The following is a 24,200-nucleotide window of genomic DNA, read 5'->3' as shown; positions in this document are numbered from 1 at the left end:
ACAAAACTCAACAATATCTAGCATTAAATGTTCACTAAAAACCTTTATTAACACTTTTATTACATGAAATATGCAGACCGACTCCTTTGTTATGCCCTAGTAAGTAGGACATAACATTACACGCTTTTGACGCTTATATAATTTTGACGCTTATACACCGATATAAGGCTTTCTCCAGTGTATTGTACCTCAATGCCTACTTACTTTATCTATGAGACAATAGACAATGCATATTTTTTGCATTACATAATTATTAAATGATAATCTAATATCCCCTTAGGGGGGTATTACATTATCATTTATATATGATCAATTCTATGATCATATATAGGATCCAATATATATGATCATTTGATCATATCTGTATATTACATTATCATATTTCATTGATCCAATTTAGAACAGAGTGTGACACGCGGAGAACACCGATTTTGCCCCCGATTTCGACATTGAATTAACCATTAAACAAAAACTATAAATAATTAATTTTTTATTGAAATCAGATACTTAAATAAATGAGGAATAACGTGTGTTTGGTCCTTGCATGACCGTTTAATGGAATGGATGCCTTAAGAGGCCCATTCAAATATATACTAGTAAATAGTAATCTGTGGGCAGGACTGCCGTGCAGTCCTGCCGTGAATGGGCCCTTTAACACCAGTTTGTGAGTCGTGTTGGACTGTTGGCAACACTGATAGACATTTCGGAAATCGGATTATTTCTTGTCGTACATTTTATTTTTGTTTACAAAAGCGTAAAAAATATGGAAAACCCAAGTGTATTACAAAATATCTATGTAAATATACTGGCATTTGGTGTGCAATAGGATATATAGAGGTATGTTTATCACTTCAATGTTTTTATTATTGAAATAAAAATGTCGCCCAAATACAATCAGTTTCAAACAAAACCCTAATGTTTCAGGCTTATGAGTTTCAATAAATTCTATTTCCCAAAATGGGGTGCTTTCAAAGTAAAAAAGAAATATCAGATCAGCATCCTAACGTTTTTCGAGTCATAAATATTGACGAAAACGGCGCAGACCTTTGCTCGGGCCAGCTAGAAGTCACAGAGTCTGAAATTGTTCTTTACCGAGAGGGCCGCAGTCCTGTGGTGTGGCCGCTGCATTGCCTAAGGAGATTCGGATTTGATGGTGAACTATTTAGTTTTGAAGCAGGTAAACATCAAATATAAATAGCCTGTTCGTTGCTATCCTTAATGTGTAAGTTTTTTCTTACGTTAAAATTCTCGTTTCAGGACGAAGGTGTGAAACAGGTGAAGGAATATATGGATTTAAATGTCGAAGAGCTTCACTGCTTTTTAGGATACTTCATCAAAGAATTTATCAGCGCAATATAGACCGGGACACTGTACCCAGATTATCATCACCGACTCTGGGAAGACAAACTTTGCAAGCCAGTGTCATTCACAGGTCCTCTGTAGATAATGGCCAACCAAGTAATACATCTCACCTCAATAATAACTCTGATGTCGCTAACATAGACCGAGTGGCACCGACTCCCCATTCTCCTTCTAGTACTGATATACTAGAGGTCATGCCGCTATATCCTCGACCTCATGCCAGCGGCAGCCATGTTACTAATATTTATCAGCTCAAAGATTTTAAAAGGGAGCATAACAATAATCAGTCTGAAGCTGGAGCTAGCGGGTTGCACTCCTACACTAATGACCTTTCGAGAGACTTGGCCGAACTTCGAAGAGCTCTGAAGCAGGAAACAGCATTAGACTCAATAAGAGACATGGAAGAGGAAAATATGTTTGTTGCAAGCTTGAAAGAAGCCGCTGCTAGTGCAGCTGTTACCGATCCTATATCTCCAACATTGAGTACAGTGAGCGAGCGCTATGCCCAGTTGAACATGGAACAAGGAGATCCGAGAATGTATGTAAATGTTGCACGCAGTGCCAGTAGCCCAGTTGATGGAAAACAAAGTGATACTGCTCCTCCCACCCCTCTTACTCCTAAACAAGTCGAGTATTGTAATCTGACTGTTGCCAAGTCAGATACGAATTCATATGCTAATATGATGATGAGCGACTTGTCAGACAAGATTCGGAGCAGCAAACAAGCTTCGAGTGAGCATAACCAAAAATTTTCTGAATCTGATACTTTCACATCTATGTCCCCCGTGGAGGAGATGGAAGTCAATTATGCTGTTTTAGATATCGATCCCAATAATGAAGCAGGAAAGTGCTCCAAGGAGTTGGGATCTCCCGACAACCAGTCCGTGGGTTCAAACGATAACAGCATCGGCTCCAGCTCCACCCAAACCCGAAATGTGGGGGTCTCCAGTAGCACATACGACATTGATGACCAAATTAATACATCTCAGGCTGCCGCTATTGGTTACACATCCATTGACTTTGCCGCTACGTCTGCACTGTCCTCTGTAGTGACCAAGACAGAAATATTCCTCAGTGAAGCTGGCAGGAAGCACAGACATAACTCCTGCACAATCTCCTGTGGGAGTCCAGGCAGCTCCGACAAAAGTAGGGGAAATAATTAATAAAATTTAAGAATACATGTAAGCACATATTAAATGGTGTGTGATTGGGCAGTTAAAAATGAGTTCTTCGGCAGCACAATATTCCATTCCAAGCATACGTCAAAGAGTGCTTAGTATTTAAAAAACCAAAGTTTGCAATTATACCAAATGTTTTTGGCATTATGAGGCATATTTTACATAATATTAATTTAATTTAAATTTTAGTTTTTAGACTATAACAGTGACTTTTTGAAGGTTTTTAATTTCCATAAATAATTTAGACTATTCTTTACAACAAAAGCCCGAAGTGTTTACACCAATTGTGAAATGAAGGAAAGGAGATTTCACTGTACAGTCTTTTAAGTAAATGAATAACTTTAAAAATACTTATATAATGTTATTCAATTATGCTATGCCAAAAATATCTTTAGTTAAAAATTTTTTGTACATATTTTGTGATTTGATCCATAATTTTTTTAATTTTAATTTTTATGTTATTTGTTAAGTACAATTTTTTTGTATTTTAAACCAGTTGAAACGATTTTTTTTATCAAAGACAATGTAATTTTAATATTATATTTTTTTAAGCAACAAGGAGATAGGCCTAATAATTTTTTAATTAAATATAATAATGATTGTATAATGTTAAATGTTAATCATGTTATGTTAAAATAACCTTTGAAGGGTGCGGTTCTACTGTGCAATAACTTGTATGCAAGTTGCCACTTGTTATTATTAGCACTTGTATGCAAGTCGCTTGCATGATGTAAAGATGGTGCAAAAACATGTAGTACCTATTTTTAAATACCAAAGATTTATTTATGTTGACTATAATGTGACATAGAATTAAGTGAATGTAATCAGTAATCTATATCCTATAGGATAAGTATCAAAAGGAAACAAGGAAAATATATATTTGATGTTGTGAAATTGTAACTATATGCCAAAATTGTAAGTTGTTACAACTCACTGACACTGTGTCAAAGATATAATATTATATTAGGCTAAATAGGAGTAATTTTGTGCTATTTTAGTAAAAAAACGGGTTGCATAGCAGATTAACAATATTATTCTTGTCTTTTTTTATCTTCTGAAATTTTACATTGCATTAAATTAATATTTTCAAAATATTATATAAAATTACAAAAAAAAAAAAAAAACATATTTTAGAGTGAAAAACCAAGTATGATTGGGAATTTGCCAAGCCCATTTTGTTACTAACAAGCGTAGATGACGTAATAAAAATATTGAAAAATTGCAACGCTTCGTTGTAAAAATATATATTTTGAAGCTTTACGTTGAAGTACTTGTTTAGTTATGACCATAAAGTTAATATACCTAGTAGGTTTATTAACTTTATTACATGTATGTTCTTACTACTGGTTGTAAAAAATAAAATATGGATGTCAACGGAGATACTCTACGTCCAAAAGATGCTACAAATATATGTAAATAAAACGAAAATTATTTTATAATATGGGCTTTCTTTTATTTCCTCTATAGCTACTTACTTCGTTACTGAAAAGTGACGCCGGATTTCTGTAAGACCTTACATTACTGTTTCGTTAAAGAAGAACGAGTCACGAATTTCAATCCTCGTATTGGGAATCGATCGTAGAAAACTGACTACTCGCACTGGCGCAGAGTCGAAGCGACGCGTCACGTTTTTCGCCAAAGCATGTTCATCTCATAATAGAACAATAGAGATTTAGGTATACCTACACTGCACTGTAAGGTCTGTAAGCAAAAAGCGTGACGCATAGGTAGCAACGCTTCGACTTCGCCTCATTCCCAAGGTGAGTTGAGACTTGAGCCTAGGTGACGCCGCGTTAAAGTAAAAAACCGTGTTGGATAATATTATGTTTTAGATTGTTTTCTATGAGAGGCCGGGCTCAAGAACCAGAGAACAAGAAATGGAAAGGGCGTAAGCGACAAAATAGATTTTGTCGCGTAATTTAAAAACCATAAATATATTTCATATAAGCTATGGACTAATAAAAGTGTATGCTTGAACCAATCTATGTAGAAATTTTGGAAGCTTAAATCACTCTCCTCTGTTGGCAAAATACGAATCCCTTTTTTTCAGAGGTCTTTTTGATTGATTTTTCTGTGTTATAAAAGTTGATAAACTTTAATTTCTTAGCTTTAGCATCTTCGATCACTAATATACAAGATACACAGTCCCATACAAAACCTCTCGAAAATCTGTCGCCAACTCGCCAAGTAAAAGTGTTTAAAAAAGTATACATTTATCTAAAATCAACCTTAATAATAGTTATTAAAGATCTTTTTATAAAACAATGTACAATGTGTGTTTACAAAGCAATAAATTTTTACGAACGACTTTAAATTATTACAATTCCAAAAAAGCACTTCAATAATTTTACGGCCGCACGTCGCCGCTGGAACAGGGTGAAGTGAAGTATGAGTGGAGTCGAACTGTTCAACATTTTTTGTTGATTGTAATAATTTTAATAGTCCATTTTTTAATTTTTCCAAAGTTTAATGTATAAAGTGTGGAGTAATTATTTTTACTTGTAATATTATGTTGTTCTAATATGTTTAATTTTGTAGTTAACTAAAATATACGTGTATACATTGAATATAAATGCTTAGAACATACAACGCTCGCTAAAGTCGGCTTGAAAAATTGTTCGCATCTTTGCCGTGCTATAACTGATATCCAATCTCCACATCTAACTGGATCTCGAGGAAACCTAAAAAATATATATTCCTCAATAAAATAAATAATAATTAATAGCGACTTCACCAAATGGAACAGAAACACAGTGTATAACCCGAACATTTCAAGTGGGCATGATAAACTACGATAAGTACCTTTAGTATGAGTATTCGCAATTGAGATGGTTTATACCTCGTGTTGATTTATTTACAACTTAATTTTAAAACTGTTTTTTGTTGATTTCTTAACGAAATACCAATATTTATAATACAATTGTATGAAATATATTAGGATAAAATTAATACTTACCGGAAATATGCAATTCCATCCTTTTTTGCGTTTTAAACGTATGATTTTTATAATTGTTGAACGAGCACTGGGACATGTTTCCCAGCGGAGCGTTCGAGCACTACTAAATCGAAAGTCCACCAGAATGTTGAGTTTGGTGCTCTTTTAGTGAGGTCGTTTTTTGCCCCGGACTGTGTATCTTGTATATTAGTGATCGAAGTTTAGCATAGAGTAATTATGGCTGGTCTCTGGCTTTAGTAATTGCTGAGAAAAATCGATATCGCTACAGCCAAATTATCAAGGCGTCGCCTTAATAGTTAATACTGCAGCGTCATCGGTATTCCGGGTGATAAATTACACGCCGGATGTAGCTGCGACAAACCGCAGTTTATCCGCAACATCCTATCGGTACTAAAATGACCGTATGTAACACTGCATTTACCGTGTTTAAAGTTGTCTATGATAATATGCCCTTTTCCGTGGTCTACTCTTTTGTGCCACACATGGGCGTACCCAGGTTCAGGGCCAGGGGAGGGGCAAATCAGATTTTTTTAAGGTAAGTGTTTATATAGAATAAAAAATTAATAATTTTTAGTTGTAAAAATATTGTATTGCAAACAAATGGCAAAAATTCGTTTCCTTAATTTTTAACAAATGGGCTGCGAACTGCGAAACAGCGGCTAACTGATTTAGGGCCAACGCTAAAACTCGCGAGTTGACCCTTACTGCCTCATCTGCCACACGACAATGCGTTATATTGCATCTCGCTCTATTCCTGTTTCGCATTAGTTTCACAGATATTTCGCAGTTCGCAGCGTCGTCGGTGGACTAGAGGCGTTATTATGTAAAGATGTCAAACAATGTGTACAGGAGCCTGCAGTAGAAGATGCGGATGGCAAGCGGTGACCATCTGTGTAAAATCTTTCTTTCTTTGCGTATGCCTTTATTAAAAAAAAAAACAATACGAACTCTAGCATCGAACCGTATCTCAACTTAGTCCTACTAATATTAAAAAGGCGAAAGTTTGTTTGGATGTATGGATGTGTGGATGTATGAATGTTTGTTACTCTTTCACGCAAAAACTACTGAACGGATTTTAATGAAACTTTACAATAATATAGCTTATACATCAGAATAACACATAGGCTACAATTTTAACCGACTTTCAAAATGGGGGAGGTGTTATGTTCGTTTTCTTGTGTTCAACGATTACTCCGCCGTTTGTTAACCGATTTTCAAATTTTTTCTTTTGGTATATAGGGTATCATCCCAATTTGGTATTATATTCACAAACGTGGTGATCTGATGAAGGATCCATAAGCAATCGAGGGAACTCCTCAAAATTTATAGGGAAACATGTGGTGACTTCGGTTTCGTGAGAAGTATTCTAAACATATGCTTCCAACAAGATTTTGCACCGAGGTATACCTGGTATACCGTGGTTCGGAAGGTTCGCTGAGAGAACTCCTGATTCTTTATAGATACAAGTTTGGGAGTTTCGGCGTTGTTTTAAGAACGGAAAGCATATGCTACTGTGCAAATTACATTCATCATCATCATCACTACCATATTATACCATGCATCGTCCCATGGTTATGACTTATGAGCCTATAATGACCCTGTTATTGGTACTTTTCATAGTCTTTTAGATCGAGACTCGAGTTTGTCAAGCGATAATTAAAAAAAAATATACCTACCTAATATTATAAACTTGAAGAGTATGTTTGCTTGAGCGCGTTAATCTCAGGAACTATAGGTCCGATTTAAAAACTTATTTCAGTGTTAGATAGCTCATTTATCGAGTAAGACTATAGGCTATATATTATCACGCTAAGACTAATATGACCGAAGAAACGCAGGAAAATGTGGGAAAAACGGGGGAAATATTAGAAATTACGAACTACTGGAGCAATGTTTATGGCAATATTAAGCACAGATATAGAGTCTACTCTATATATTATATTCACAAACGTGGTGATCTGATGAAGGATCCATAAGCAATCGAGGGAACTCCTCAAAATTTATAGGGAAACATGTGGTGACTTCGGTTTCGTGAGAAGTATTCTAAACATATGCTTCCAACAAGATTTTGCACCGAGGTATACCTGGTATACCGTGGTTCGGAAGGTTCGCTGAGAGAACTCCTGATTCTTTATAGATACAAGTTTGGGAGTTTCGGCGTTGTTTTAAGAACGGAAAGCATATGCTACTGTGCAAATTACATTCATCATCATCATCACTACCATATTATACCATGCATCGTCCCATGGTTATGACTTATGAGCCTATAATGACCCTGTTATTGGTACTTTTCATAGTCTTTTAGATCGAGACTCGAGTTTGTCAAGCGATAATTAAAAAAAAATATACCTACCTAATATTATAAACTTGAAGAGTATGTTTGCTTGAGCGCGTTAATCTCAGGAACTATAGGTCCGATTTAAAAACTTATTTCAGTGTTAGATAGCTCATTTATCGAGTAAGACTATAGGCTATATATTATCACGCTAAGACTAATATGACCGAAGAAACGCAGGAAAATGTGGGAAAAACGGGGGAAATATTAGAAATTACGAACTACTGGAGCAATGTTTATGGCAATATTAAGCACAGATATAGAGTAGACCAAGTGAAGGGAGTAGGGACATATAAGCTATTTTTTATGGGAAAATGTACGGTTTCTGTAAAATTCCTAATTTACGCGGGCGAAGCCGCGCGGGACATCTAGTTACAAATAAAGTTTTAATCAATAACACAACTTTTTGGTTAAAGCATTTATTAAATAAATAATATACTTATTTTATTATTAGAAACAGGTACAATAACTTCACAATTCACGTACAATCAGTAGCAGTAGTTTTCAGACAGTGGCGGCCTTACCCATTGCCCCGGGCCCCGGGCCCCGGCCCCCGGGCGGAAGGTCTTTGCGAGGCCCATTGTCTTACGAAAAAATACCTTGGGTAAAAAAATACCTCTTGCAGTGGCCTCGCTCTTGCAGGGCGAGGCCATGGACGGTTGCCCTGTGCGCCACCCCCCTAGGGCCGCCACTATTTTCAGATAACTTGAAGTAGCAAAATTCAGATATCTCTATGTTCATCGACTTTTAATTCAAGGAATTTTACTATATCCATTTCTTCCCAGCTTTTTGAGCAGCTCTCTGTACAGACCTGACCACACACTATGCGTCGACATGAAATATAAATATTAACATGAAATATAAAATATAGTAGGTAATTTATCACAAGTTAGAGTACTTAGTTTACAACTAGCATCGCTATTTGAAGGGCCGCCAGCACGAGAAAGGAAAACGCAGTTAGCCCGGTCGCACCATCACCTGGAAAATAAAATTAACATGACGTATACAGTATACACCTACCAGGAGGTTTTGGCGCTTGGATGACATTATCATTGGGGAAAGAGATTGTCGCTTAAAATGACATGAGCGATATTTCTTAATTTGGCCACATGCAACATTTTGTATACTTACTGTTGCACAGAGGCAACATTTTGTATACTTACTGTTGCACAGAGGGCGCAGAAGTGATATTTTAAATAATCGGCCAACTCGGACTCGCGCACGAAGGGTTCCGTACCGTTATAGAGGAAAAATAGTCCAAAATTGTTTTTTTGTATGAGAGCCCCCTTAATTTTTATTTTATTTAAATATTATTATTAATTATTATATTAAAGAAGACATAACTAAGCTGCCTTTAGCCCCCCTTGAATATTAATTTAATTTTGTTTTTAATATTTTTTGTTATAGCGGCAACAGAAATACACAATCTGTGAAAATTTCAGATGTCTAGCTATAGCGGTTATTGAGTTATAGCCTAGAGACAGACATACAGACGGACCGACATCGAAGTTTGGGTACGGAACCCTAAAAATCACAGCGTTACTTCTGATTTTGGTCACGCGCCAAAACCGCCTGATATTTTTTTGAAATAGGTAAAGAGAAATTCGGATTTCTGACAAGCAGTAGTAGCACAGTATAGCAATATTAGTCCCTACAGTAACGAAACGCCTTTGATGTCGCACGATGCCGCCACCGATGACAGGTACCGAGCAGATATGCCAGGGTTGCCACGGAACGGGAAATAAAATAAAAATAAAATATTGTGCTTGTAATGCAAATGTTATCATTTAATCTGTTTAATCAGCGTGTTATATTTATTATTTACATATTATGTCGTACTGCCAGATATTTACGTGAAACTTTATTTATAAATGTTTTTAGGTCTCTATTTAAAAATGTAATTAACCCATCAAGCCCCATAAGCTCACCGGTGAGGGAGACACAATAGAATAAAAATAGATTTCCAAGAATCCACGAATCACGATCAAAGAATTAACAATGAAGACGCATTCGAAATTTCGAATATATAAAATATCCAATAATTAATCACACGTCAGGCGTAAGAGAAGCACATCAAAACCAGGGACGTTCCACGTACCATGTACTATCAGAGAAGTTGATTCCTATGCAAATCGGGGACCTAAGTAGTTTGGTTGCGTTACGTCAAACCCAGCTGACAGATCACAATTACGAGGGCTGCTATTTATGTATCCGGAATTAAAAAAAGAAACAAACATATATCATTTAATATGGTTTTATTGCTTTTCAAAATATTCGCCGCGATGATCGACACACTTTTGCATACGCTGGAACCAATTTTCATAGCACTTTTTCCATTCTGATTGAGGTATCTCCAAAACGTGCATTTTGAACGCATCAACAGCCTCTTCGCGGCTCGAAAAACGTTGACCACGTAATTTGTTCTTCGCGTATGGAAATAAAAAGAAATCGTTAGGTGCCAAATCAGGGCTGTACGGCGGATGACCAGTCAATTCGATCTTTTGACCCTCCAAAAACTGAGTTGTTTCAGCTGAGGTGTGACAGCTAGCATTGTCGTGATGTAATATGATTCTGCGTTGTCGGTTGTCCTTTCTTATTTCTTCAAAGACTTCTGGTAAACAAATGGTCGTATACCATTCAGAATTAACCGTTTTACGATTCTCTAATGGCACTGTAGCCACATGTCCATTAATTCCAAAAAAACAGGCGACCATTTGCTTCAAAGTACTTTTTGCACGAGTAACTTTTGTTGGTTTCGGCTCATCTTGGAACACCCACACCGTTGACTGTTGTTTAGTTTCGGGGTCATATGCATAGATCCAAGATTCATCACCTGTGTAGATATTATAAACGGCTTTTGACGTACCACGGTTGTATTTTTTTATCATTTTTTTGCACCAATCGACACGAGCCCGTTTTTGATCGATTGTCAAGTTGTGCGGAATCCAACGCGAACATATTTTTTTTACAGCCAAATGTTCGTGTAATATCTTATGTATGCTCGTCATACTTATGCCTAAGGACGCCTCTATCTCGCGATATGTAACATGACGATCACGCATTATTAGTTCCCGCACAGCATCTATATTTTGTGGGACAACAGCTGTTTTTGGGCGACCTTCTTTATTTTCATCCGTGAGCATAGACCGCCCACGATTAAACTCACTGTACCAGTGATAAACAGTGGTTTTTGATGGTGCTTCATCTCCAAAAGTTGCGGTGAGTTGAATAAAGCACTGTTGTTGATTTAGCCCACGCCGAAAATCGTAGTAAATCATTGCACGAAAATGTTCACGCGTTAAATCCATGGCAAATGAAGACACGCAATTTTCAAAATGACGCCACAATGGAAAAATAATTGACAGTCACATGAAACAAAATGTATTCTTCAACCAAAGAGTTCTATTTTCAAATGTTGTAATTACTTTTTAAATATTGTTCTTGTAAGTGGCCAGTTCCGGATACATAAATAGCAGCCCTCGTAACATCACAATTGAATTGACATATTCGACCAAATAACGTTGGTCTGTCAATTGCATAGGAATCAACTTCCTCGATGGTACCAAGACTACTTGGTTCTTGTACGCAAAAATACCAAGATTGGCCCTTGACCGACCAAAATACACTGACCATATAGAATAACCGGCAAATTTCAAAAATGCATGTAAAAAAACATTCCAATCAGATTTCACTTTCATTGGGATGATTTCACTGGGATGCGACTTCCGACACAGTTTGTCATCAGTGTTCGCAGCGCCGGAGCGCCGGAGCGGAGCACAGGCGTACCAGTTTTCTGTCTCCGATACCAGTTTTCAGCCAGCTCGATACAAGGATTTCCAAGTGGCCGTCTAACATCCCTGGTTAAAACTCTTATTACGTGCGCGGTAAGGGCGGTCCAAAGGACAAAATGTTACACTTGGTGTGTGTACCTAGCTAGGAAGGTACTAATTAGTATGTAACAGGGTATTTGACAGATTTTTTATTTATTACACTTCTTACAACGTAAACAATAAAACAGAGATGCAAATAAATGCCGCCAAGGCCAACACAATATTAGTGTAAACTGTGAGCTGATATTTATGAAAATTTAAATCCTTTTTGTTTTTTGAATCAGATTTACATCCGTACACTGAACATTTATTATAATATCCCATTATAAGATAAGTTATCGTTTTACAACACAAAATTCGTAGACAACGCGCCAACGTCACCCCTGTCACAATAGACATAACTACCAGTAGTTCGACTGCAAAGAAACGGACAGGTTTCAATATCTGTCAAATTCGTCGGATTTCACTAGGATTATGAACGGAGTGTGCCTCGCGCAGGCTGATATAATTTATTTTTAAATATTTAAAATAAAGATTTCAAAATTGGATTCTGACAATTTTAATCGCAAACAACAATACGAGTTACGACCAAAGAGGAACACGTCCAGCGGATATGTCATATTTTCAAATTCGTAGGTACCTTACAAGTTAACAACCCCAGCGACGATTTTCGTCATAATACGTCAAATTTAAAAATTTCAACATCAGTTCTAAGTCGGCATACTCTATCATTCTATCTACTCTGCCCCTGTGGGGAGAAATATACAAACGCCGCGAGTTTGTGTACGCGGGCCCGCGCCGCCCGCTTCCCCGCGGGTACCCCTCCGTTGCTCTGCGCAAGTACATTCGTTTCACTACTGTAGGGATATGTCATATTGCTATACTGTGGAAGTAGTCTGGAATAAAGTACCATAAAGTTACATACTCAATTTCTATCGCTTGAAAGTGTAATGTAGTTTGAAACTTGTATTTTTTTAAGTTTCTGCTGAGTTGTGGCGCCACTGGCAAAAATTCGATCGTGAGTGGCGCCACTTTATTGATCTCTACCCAATGAGTGATGATTTTTGATCTTTTTGTAAACATAAATAGTCTCAATTGTTTCAATTTCCGTTCACAAAAATATACTTACCCCAGTAATTACTGTACTACAATGTTGTCCAAAATAACTGGCAGAGAGCCTTTGTTACTGGACGTCACGCCATCTTGTATCTTGGCGTAGTATCTTACTATGCCATGCGCTGCACAGTGTTCAAAACAATATAACATTGGATATCTAATGGGATAGGTACTACCTACTAGGTTGGGCAGAATCGTCGGCCTATATGTAATTCTACTCTATATAATATAACTATGAGAATTGTACCCCGTTTCATCTATACATAAACGTGCAAACAAATTGCCTGATGAGAAGCCATTACCGCCAAACCAAGGGAACGACAGGATAATGTAGAAAAGTGGTTATAAATAAAAAAAAAAGTTAATTAAGCATCCTTATTTTATAAATACCTACTAATATGAATATCGATTGTATGTCTATTCTATTCGTTGCGATGTCTAATTTTGCAAACTTCTAACTGTAGCGTTGAACAAAACTAACGTGACACTGTTCAGTGCCCAGCGCCATACGATTAGATGACGTATCTGTGTCTTCAGCCATGCGGAAAAGAAAATAGTATTTTGTCAATTTTTTACATATTGTCCAAAGCTTCAATACTTTTAGTTTACATTCGAATACATTTAAATTACGGCAAAAAAGAAAGTACATTCCCGAGACAGAAATCGAAATTCAATGCGACGATGACGAAGTGATGGAACAGAATTCGCAAACGCAACTTTATTACAAAATAAACGCAACTTTCAAAAAGGTTGGTGGGCTCTATTTTATAAAAATCTTACAATATCCAGGTAAACGAAAGCTACGAGATTAACATACGTAAAAAATAAAGATATTTTGATTCTGGGCAAAAACTTTCTTAAAGCTTAATAGAAGAAGTTATCATTGATTTTAAAATGACACACATCCGTGCCTAACGCCACACGCAAAAAGTGATGGCACTGAAACGTGCCATCCGCAATGAATGGGTTAATAAACGTTAGATTTTTAACATGGGGCTCGTTAAGGTTTCAAACTAAAAGTTAAGTTACAATTGTTGTTAATGTGTTAGCCACATAAAAAGCTTTATACAGTGTGTTTGTGTAAACACCGTTATCCTTGAAACCATCAACTGAGACCGTCAAAATGAACAACTTTTTCTATGAGAACAATGCTGGGAACTCAAAAAAATCCGTTTTCACACCCATACAAATTGCCGATCCGGGCATCCGTATGGGTATGAAGACGGCATTTTTTTTTGGGAACAAATAATATAATGACCACCAAAAAATGCACTGATACCCTAAACTTGTTTACCAAAAAAAGATAATTAACACCAATAAAATAAACTCTAAAATCGCAATACTACCAGCTATTTTAGTCATGACAACACTTCAAATTGTAATCGAACACCAAATATAGTAAATGATCACCAAATAAAGTAAATGATCACCAAATATAGTAAATGACCACCAAATATAGTAAATGATTACCAAATATAGTAAATGATCACTAAATATAGTAGTTAAATGATCACCAAATATAGTAAATGACCACCAAATATAGTAAATGATTACCAAATATAGTAAATGATCACTAAATATAGTAAATGATCACTAAATATAGTAAATGATCACCAAATATAATAAACGATCACTAAATATAGTAAATGATCACCAAATATAGTAAATGATCACCAAATCCTTGTGAGCAAATCAATGCGATATTTCTATCCAAATAAATCACTACGATTGACAAAACATGTAAGCATATTATTAACAAAATAATCGGCCAAGTGTGAGTCGGACATGGAAGGTTCCGTACCGTTATAGAACAAAATTAGACCTAAAATTGTGTTTTTGTATGGGGCTCCCATTTTCCCTTTTAATTTTTTTTTATTATTATTATTACCTAATTATTGAAGTTAACATAATAATATAATTAAGGCCTTTGATTATATTATTATGAAAATATCAATGTGCCTACCGGTTGCCATTATTGATATCGAGCAAAAAAGCCAAAAAGATAACGTTTGTTGTATGGGAGCCCCCCTTAAATAATTATTTTATTTTGTTTTAGTACTGAATGTTATAGATGCAACAGATATACACAATCTGTGAAATTTATAGAAATCTAGCTGGAGCGGTTCTTGAGATACAGCCTAGGCCCTAGAGAAAGACCGACGGACGAACAGACGGACAGACATCGAAGTCTCAGTAATAGAGTCTGTCCGTCTATCTCTCTTCTTCTCTTTAATAGGATATTTGCTAAATAAAAATATATTTGGTTAAAATTTTACATTAAAATGCTAACGTATAATGTTGGTGATCATTTACTACTTTTGGTTTAAGTAACAATGATTTACTTGGAGTAATTTTGCTTAAATAGGATAGCGAGATAATAAATCTTTGGTGATCATTTTACATTAAAATGCTAGTATAATGTTGGTGATCATTTACTCATTTTGGTGATCATTTTTAACCCCCGACAAAAGAGAGGGGTGTTATAAGTTTGACGTGTCTGTCTGTCGGTCTGTATGTCTGTCTGTCTGTCTGTGGCATCGTAGCATCCAAACGGGTGGACCGATTTTGATATAGTTTTTTTTGTTTGAAAGCTGACTTAATTGAGAGTGTTCTTAGCTATAGTTCATCATCATCAGCCTGCTACGTGCTGAAAAATCGCGGTTCATCTGGTTCGTGAAGGGCCGATTAGCAACTTGCAGTCGTTTGGTGGGCTTTATTGCATTCTAGTTCATAAATGTCACGCATTTATGAATATTTACACATTAATGGAAAGTTGACCTGGTGCTGCAGCATCACCTGGTAATCAATAGGATACCCAGCTCCTCACCAACTAAGAGCAATGGTTTCGTGTTTGGGCTCATTTTAAATGCAACAGCTAGTAAGACGTAGATAAACAGTAAATCTTTGCATGCTGCTGCTGCAGCATCACCTGGATTCTATAGGAACCGAGCTTCATATGAACTCAAAGTGGAGGTTTCATGTTTGGACTCATATTGACGGCCTCATCCAAAAGGACATTCCTAGATGGTATTCATTGGGATATAATATTATGATCCTGTTCTATCAACAGAACATAATTATTCTGCACTATAACCAACACAAGTTTAAAAAACATGAAATAAAATTAAATTAAGAAATTTAAAATACCCCCGCCAAACAACTTTAAAAAGTAATGAAATAATATATTTTACTGACTTTAAGTTTAAATAATTCCTAAGTGTAAAGTGATATTTTAGTCCATAATTGTCAGACACTAACATAGTTCAAGGGTCAGTTTTCAGCAAACCAAATCGAGACATGGCGACATGGTGACATGGCGATACAAAATGCAAAAGACACTGTTGGCGGTCCCCCGACATACCGTGACAACAATTATGGACTAAAATATCACTTTACACATAGGAATTATTTAAACTTAAAGTCAGTAAAATATATTATTTCATTACTTTTGGTTATCATTTTACATTAAAATGGTGGTCTGTATTTTGGTGATCGTTTACTATTTTTGTCTGTGAAATGTTACTATTTCTGGTGATCAGTTAATTATAAGCCTTTTTTTGAGTTCCCAGCATTGTTCTCATAGAAAAAGTTGTTCATTTTGACGGTCTCATTTGATGGTTTCAAGGATGTTTGTGTGTTTACACAAACACACTGTATAAAAATAAAACAACAATACACTCTCATACATATTACAACTACTTATTAAGTTATAAGAAGTCCTATTAAGAACGAATACTTATTTGTTCCAAATTAGCACATCTAATAAACCAAAAAATATGTATCTAATTTAAAAAAGATAATAAATTGATAGGTATGAAAAAAGTTAAACATAGGTCGAATACATAATAATTTATTGTATATTATCACTATTACGTTGATATATTTTATTATTGTTTTGTTACGTATTTGGTTCGTCTACAACTTACCTTGGTTCTCTAAGGGCATAGCCGTGGCGTCGGCGGTGGTCGTTTCTAGCGGGTACTCCGTGGTCGTCTCTGTCACAACACAGTTAGTTCACAAATCACAAGCGTTACAGGTTACACAAACTACTCACAGGCCACAGCGGGACTCTCGACTCTTATGGTGGCGCCACCAGCCGTTCTTTTTAATACTTACTAAGAGTCTATGTTATCTAACGTTAAATGTAACGTGGCTAATAGGTTCATGAATTATTGACCAAAAAAAAAAAACTATTACAGACGAATAGAGAAACATATTCGTCTATTGAGTCATGACTCATGACTGACTTCGATTGTGCAGCTTATACAGCATCAGCAGCATATTATGTATACAGCATCGTAATCACGATGGCAATCATAGTTATTATACAGGAATTGTTATATAAGTTGAAAATTTTAAGCAATAAATGATATCACCATCTCCTTCTAGCAAATCAATTTGAGAAGTCACAGTGCGCACAGTATGACATGTCATGACGCATGTAAAGCCGCAGCTGATTCGATTAATGGCGCCACCTAGCTACGATCTGATGTAAACGATAGCCATATTACTTATTATTGAGTGAGCGAAAGCCCCTATGTGCCATTGTGATTAGCAATGGCCAAGTGTTATCCTACAGTCACAATAATCCACAACACTCCACGCGCGACCTCCGAGGATTCGAGGGCTCAAAAGAGGAACATTCAACATTCCCCCGTCACATTTTTTAAAATTCATAGGAGTTCGCGCACAAAGTGTACTTAGCATTGATGCGGAGATTAGGGCTTCAAATTGTTTGTCGTTGCTACTTGCTAGCCTCGGTTTTATAAAGAAACTAGCTGTCCCGGTGAACTTCGTGTCACCTTAAAACCTTCCCTGGACTTCTACAAATATTTTAAGACTAAAATCAGCCTAATCCGTTCAGCCGTTTTCGAATTTAGCGTGACTAACACATTTGAAAATCCATTTTTATATATAAGATGACAGAAGGTAAAAGACAAAATATTACCATGAATTTTGAAGTCCTTGTTAAGCAGTAGCCATAGCCTCCGCACCAAAAGTGCCACAAGCGTAAGTAACCAAATTATATTCACACGAACTACGCACATTAATTTTGATTTACCTACTAAATTCTCTTAAATACTAATATATTACGAGATAAAATCGAATAATATATTTGTACGTTTAACGACGACGCCTTTCTATACTACATTAATTGATTTTCAAAACAAAATCGATTCTAGATCTATTGCGCTTTTCTAGTACACGGAACCGTCTTGCGCTGCTAACTCGTAGTATCAATATACTATCAGAGAAGTTGACTCAGAGGCCTACGTATGGTGGACCTACGTAATTTGGTAGCGTTATATCAAACCCAGCTGACAGACCATAACCAAACATTGAATTGACATAATCCGATCACATGACATAGACTCATCAACTGCCTATGAATCATCTATGGTACCTACTACCACTACTACTAACCGGTGTCAAGCTGGAAGGGCACGGTATGCACATACTGCGGGTGTGTCACTCGCGCGTCCGTATACACGAGCTCGCACGCCAGCGTCGCGCCCGCCGCCCGCGCCGCCGACACGCTCGCGTTAGCGACCACGTCGTAAACATTCTCGGAAGGCGACCACGTCACCTCCTTGTGGTTGGTGTCCAATCTGGAAATGAAGAGTTCATTTTTTAAAATCTTCTATTGTATAATAAATAATAATATATTCCATAGATCAAAAAATGTTTTTAAAATATTCAATTTTAGATTTACATGAGTTTTATTTTTCTTGAAAAGTTTTCTCGTGTCGAATGCAGAGTTGTACTATTCGACATGAGACAAAAATAAGTCGCCAAGTGCGAGTCGGACTCGCTCACGAATGTTTCCGTACCGTATAACGGTACGGAAACATTCGGAGCAAAAATAGGGCAAAAATTGTGTTTTTTGTATGGGAGCCCCCCTTAATTTTATTTTATTATATTATTTTTACTAGCGACCCGCTCCGGCTTCGCACGGGTATAAAATATATTATAGCCTATGTCACTGAAATAATAACAGCCCTCTTTTTTGTCGGGGGTTAGAAATCAGCCAAGTGCGAGTCGGACTCGTACGAATTAATGTTATTTCGTTTTTAGTATTTGTTATCTAAGCGGCAACAGATATACACAATAATAATATGTGAAAATTTCAGAAGTCTGGCTATAGCGGTTCTTGAGATAAAGCCTGGCGACAGACAGACAGACGGATAGATGGACAGACCACGAAGTCTTAGTAATAGGGTCCCGTTTTTACCCTAAAAATGATTAAAATCGATTCAGTAGTTTTGATTTTAAATAATTTATATTCACTACTACCCGTGGCCAACCCATGTTTGTTAAAATGGTATGTATCGAGGAAATAAAAGGCTTTATTATTATTATTACTACCCGTGGCCCGCATTGGTCGGTACTGCCGCAAAAGCTACGTCCCGTAATATTTAAATCTGTAATATCTTCGAAAATATTAATTTAAAATTTAAATCATAATATTATGTTCTAGAGGGCCATAATCAATAATGTATTTAAAGTAAATAAGGATTATCGCCGTATTGGTTAAAATCGCTTCGAAAATTAGCCATTATTTGGAGTTAAAATTAAATGACAAGAAAATGTTATTGTGGGACATTCATAAGAGATATATTTACTTATACCATCGCGGAGTTTTCTGTAGACCTTTTCAATGTGTACAATAGGTATTAGTGATACCCCTCCCGCGAGCGCACCCCAGCATTGGTAGCGCCAGCGCCCACTTCGAAACGGGCGTAAATAGCAATATTTTAATTTCGCCATAACTTCTAAGCTAAACGTCCAATTTTAATCATTCAAAGACCAAATATAATCTACATAAACTGTACTTAGTGATGAAATTATTTATTTTGATAAGGATTATTAGTATAAGTAAAATAAATGCGTTTAAATGTAGTCCAAAAAAAAATCAAAATTTTTAAATAAAAAAATGGTTGTTGTGCCTCACTTAACATAGATAGGTATAGTGTGTCGCGGACATTTTTGTAGATATTTATAAGATCTACATTTACTTAGAACATTGTATAGTTCTATCTTTTATAGTTTAGGCAGCGCACGCAAAATAAGTAAATTTTCTGGTTGTTTCCGAAAAACTGAAATATCTTACGGAACCCTATATTTTCCAACATAAAAAGAAGCCTATGTTACTCGTAGATAATGTAGCTTTCGAATGGTGAAAGAATTATTAAAATCGGTCCAGTAGTTTTTGAGCCTATTCATTACAATTAAACAAACAAACAAACAAAGTTTACCTCTTTATAATATTAGTATAGATTAATTAATATAGAGCACATAATATTATAATCAAAGTCTCTGTGAAAATTTCCAAAAGCATTATTGATGTCGAGCAAAAAAGGCCGAAAAAATTACGTTTGTTGTATAATTTAAGCCCCCCTTAAATATTAATTTTATTTTGTTTTAGTATTTGTTGTTATAGCGGCAACAGATATACACAATCTGTGAAAAATTCATAAGTCTAGCTATAGCGGTTCTTGAGATACAGCCTGGAGACAGACAGAAGGACGGACAGACAGACATCGAAGTCTTATTAATAGGGTCCCGGTTTTACCCTTTGGGTACGGAACCCTAAAAATCGGCCAAGTGCGTGTCGGGCCACGCGCAATATAGGGTTCCATAGTACCGCTAGTTTTTGATATTTTTTGTATGGTCAATAATTAATGTACTATAACGTGCTTTACACTACTAACAACATCGTCTCAGTTACGTTCAAAAGAATTTGAACGAAAAGCTCCTTTATACTTCACCGAATACATTTTTTTTAGTTGATCGACTATAATTCAAAAACTTATGAAGTCTTGTTAGCCGTGATAGTTTTCCTTTTAAATTTAGCATATTTCCTACTACCGTGAATTTTTTCACATTTCCAGAAGCAACCGTTTAGCTGGTACACTGGACTAACGATTTTTTCCACTTTAAAACTTAATATTTCACAAACGGATCCCTGAATCGAAAAATGATCTATGAATACTCATAGTATTTAAAAAAAAACCTATCCAACGACACCTCACACGATGGGGTGGACGCGAAAAAAAAAATTCATCCCAGCTTGATGTGTAGGGAAGGTACCATAAAAAATATTTTTTTAATATTTCATGTACCATTTTGTCGGCATCATTAATATGTGCATTCATGTCAAATTACAGCTTTGTAGGTCCTTTAGTCTCTGAGCAAAACCGCGGACAGACAGACTGACGGACGGACAGATGGACAGACGGACAGACGGACAGATGGACAGACGGACAGATAGACAGGCGGACAGACGGACAGACAGACGAACGGACAGACCGAAACTATAAGTGTTCCTTGTTGACTACGGAACCCTAAAAAGTAGTATCTTAAGAGAAATGTAAAAATTAAAAAATTAAATTAAGAAATTAAAAAAAAAACCCCACCAAACTTTAAAAAGTAATGAAATAATATATTGTTACGGTACATGGTATACGGACACGTGGTGCCATCTAGCGACAAACCAGCGAAACTTACCGAGGGAGCACAGGCAAACTAAATCCCCTACTCAATACTAGATGGCATGAGGTGCGCAAGTACATACTCGAACCTTCTAGAAAAATCCAACATTTTGTTTACGTGTTTACCGGTTTATTTTGTTAACGTGTTTACGTGTTTAGTTGTTTACTTTTATTGTGGTACATGCTCGAGCCTCTTAGAAAGTTCCCACGGTTGTTTACTTGTTTACGTGAATCGGGAACTTTCTGGAATTCGTCTCGCCATATAAAAAGCCGCAGGCAGGCCCGGCAGTACAGTTCAATCTGAGCGATCTTCGAGGCGACAACAAGTGATCAATAGTGAGTGAACCAGTGAAACCTGCGACTTGGCTACGACCTAGGACTGTGATAGTGCTTAGTGATTGGACCTAGTGATTAGTGTTTGGACTTAGTGCTAAGTGTTGTGACCTAGTGTTTAGTGCAGTGTTAATAAAGTCTTCAAGAGAGTCACCAGGTCTTTCTCTCCAAATCCTCGAACCCTAGCGCGTAACAATATTTTGCGGACTTTAAGTTTAAATAATTCCTAAGTGTAAAGTTATATTTTAGTCCATAATTATTGTTGTCACGGTGCAGGTGTGTCGGGGGACCGCCAACAGTGTCTTTTTTTATTTTATATCGCCTTATCACTGATTGGCTCGATTTGGTTCGCTGAAAACTGACCCTTAAACTATAATGTTAAGTATGTGAAATCAAACATCTACATTAGCGGTCCCCCGGCACACCTTGACAACAACTATGGACTAAAATATCACTTTACACTTAGGAATTATTTAAACTTAAAGTCAGTGAAATATATTATTTCATTACTTTTTAAAGTTGTTTGGCGGGGTTTTTTTTAAATTTCTTAATTTAATTTTATTTCATGCTTTTTAAACTTGTGTCGATTATACTCGTAGTGCAGAATAATTCCTATCAAAAGGATCATATTATATCCCAATGAATACCATCTAGTAATGTCGTTTTGGATGAGGCCGTCAATATGAGTCCAAACATGAAACCTCCACTGTGGGTTCATATGGAGCTCGGCTCCAATAGAATACTGGTGATGCTGCAGCAGCAGCATGTAAAAATTTATTGGTTATCTACGTCTTACTAGTTGTCGCAATTATTAATTAAGAAATTTAAAAAAACCCCCGCCAAACAACTTTAAAAAGTAATGAAATAATATATTTTACTGACTTCAAGTTTAAATAATTCCTAAGTGTAAAGTGATATTTTAGTCCATAATTGTTGTCACGGTGTGTCGGGGGACTGCCAACAGTGTCTTTTGCATTTTGTATCGCCATGTGACTGCCACTGATTGTCTCGATAATATAATGTTATGTGAAATCAAACAACTACATTAGCGGTCCCCCGACACACCTTGACAACAATTATGGACTAAAATATCACTTTACACTTATGAATTATTTAAACTTGAAGTCAGTAAAATATATTATTTCATTACTTTTTAAAGTTGTTTGGCGGGATTTTTTTTTAATTTCTTAATTTAATTTTATTTCATGCTTTTAAACTTGTATTGGTTATAGTGCAGAATAATTCTTATCAACAGGATCATAATTATATCCCAATGAATACCATCTAGGAATGTCCTTTTGGATGAGGCCGTCACGCGTCATATGGAGCTCGGCTCCTATAGAATCCAGGTGAAGCTGCAGCAGCAGTATGCAAAAATTTATTGGTTATCTACGTCTTACTAGTTGTCGCAATTAAAATGAGCCCAAACACGAAACCATTGCTCTAAGTTGGTGAGGAGTTGGGTATCCTATTGATTACCAGGTGACACTCTCAATTAAGTCAGCTTTCAAACAAAAAAACTAGATCAAAATCGGTCCACCCGTTTGGATGCTACGATGCCACAGACAGACAGACAGACAGACAGACAGACCGACAGACAGACACGTCAAACTTATAACACCCCTCTTTTTTGTCGGGGGTTAAAAATGAGCCCAAATACGAAACCATTGCTCTGAGTTGGTGAGGAGTTTGGGATCCTATTGATTACCAGGTGATGCTGCAACACCAGGTCAACTTTCCATTAATGTGTAAATATTCATAAATGTTACGAACTAGAATGCAATAAAGCCCACCAAACGACTGCAAGTTGCTAATCAGCCCTTCACGAACCAGATGAACCGCGATTTTTCAGCACGGAGCAGGCTGATGATGATGAACTATAGCTAAGAACAGTCTCAATTGAGTCAGCTTTCAAACAAAAAAAACTAGATCAAAATCGGTCCACCCGTTTGGATGCTACGATGCCACAGACAGACAGACAGACATACAGACAGACAGACAGACCGACAGGCAGACACGTCAAACTTATAACACCCCTCTTTTTTGTCGGGGGTTAAAAATGATTAGAGATACATTAAATGATTACTTAACTTTAATGAAATTTTGATAAGAACATAATATGGAGTTTATGTGAATCACCTTCATGAAATAAAAGTTATCATTTTTAACCCCCGACAAAAAAGAGGGGATAAGTTTGACGTGTCTGTCTGTCGGTCTGTCTGTCTGTCTGTCTGTGGCATCGTAGCATCCAAACGGGTGGACCGATTTTGATCTAGTTTTTTTTCTTTGAAAGCTGACTCAATTGAGACTGTTCTTAGCCATAGTTCATCATCATCAGCCTGCTCCGTGCTGAAAAATCGTGGTTCATCTGGTTCGTGAAGGGCCGATTAGCAACTTACAGTCGTTTGGTGGGCTTTATTGCATTCTAGTTCGTGACATTTATGAATATTTACACATTACTGGAAAGTTGATCTGGTGCTGCAGCAGCACCTGGTAATCAATAGGATACCCAACTCCTCACCAACTTAGAGCAACGGTTTCGTGTTTGGGCTCATTTGAATTGCGACAACTAGTAAGACGTAGATAACCAATAAATTT

At 36.4% G+C, this 24,200-nt stretch overlaps 2 protein-coding genes across 3 annotated transcripts in view; one reads left to right on the top strand and one right to left on the bottom strand.

Annotated features, from left to right (window-relative positions):
• The first annotated feature begins 685 nt into the window (after positions 1 to 685).
• On the top strand, positions 686 to 2,552 carry LOC121737397. The gene is made up of 3 exons (XM_042129074.1): positions 686 to 837; positions 925 to 1,177; positions 1,258 to 2,552. The coding sequence occupies exons 2-3, from the start codon at positions 958 to 960 to the stop codon at positions 2,523 to 2,525; spliced, it is 1,488 nt and encodes a 495-aa protein (XP_041985008.1). The 5' UTR covers positions 686 to 837; positions 925 to 957; the 3' UTR covers positions 2,526 to 2,552.
• Positions 2,553 to 8,234: 5,682 nt separating this feature from the next.
• LOC121738074 overlaps positions 8,235 to 24,200 on the bottom strand; it is a 28,753-nt gene continuing 12,787 nt past the window's right edge. Inside the window, exons 5-7 of one of the 2 annotated variants that reach the window (XM_042129909.1) lie at positions 18,202 to 18,386; positions 16,704 to 16,772; positions 8,235 to 8,809 (exon numbers count right to left, since the gene is read on the bottom strand). In XM_042129909.1, the coding sequence (XP_041985843.1) occupies positions 8,730 to 8,809; positions 16,704 to 16,772; positions 18,202 to 18,386 (334 nt within the window). In that variant the 3' untranslated portion in view covers positions 8,235 to 8,729. The remainder of the gene's footprint in view (positions 8,810 to 16,703; positions 16,773 to 18,201; positions 18,387 to 24,200) is intronic. The other variant, XM_042129917.1, reaches the window with a different exon arrangement.

This window comes from Aricia agestis, chromosome 2 (genome assembly GCF_905147365.1).
Source record: "Aricia agestis chromosome 2, ilAriAges1.1, whole genome shotgun sequence".
Taxonomy (NCBI): domain Eukaryota; kingdom Metazoa; phylum Arthropoda; class Insecta; order Lepidoptera; family Lycaenidae; genus Aricia; species Aricia agestis.
The sequence above is the reverse complement of the archived record's forward strand: the minus strand, read 5'-3'. Positions and strand labels throughout refer to the sequence as shown.

Bases quoted from the DNA above. Each gene is read 5' to 3' on its own strand.
- LOC121737397 (XM_042129074.1), top strand. From the start codon at position 958: ATGGGGTGCTTTCAAAGTAAAAAAGAAATATCAGATCAGCATCCTAAC. The intron at 1,178-1,257 runs GTAAACATCAAA...TTCTCGTTTCAG, and splicing joins ACTATTTAGTTTTGAAGCAG to GACGAAGGTGTGAAACAGGT.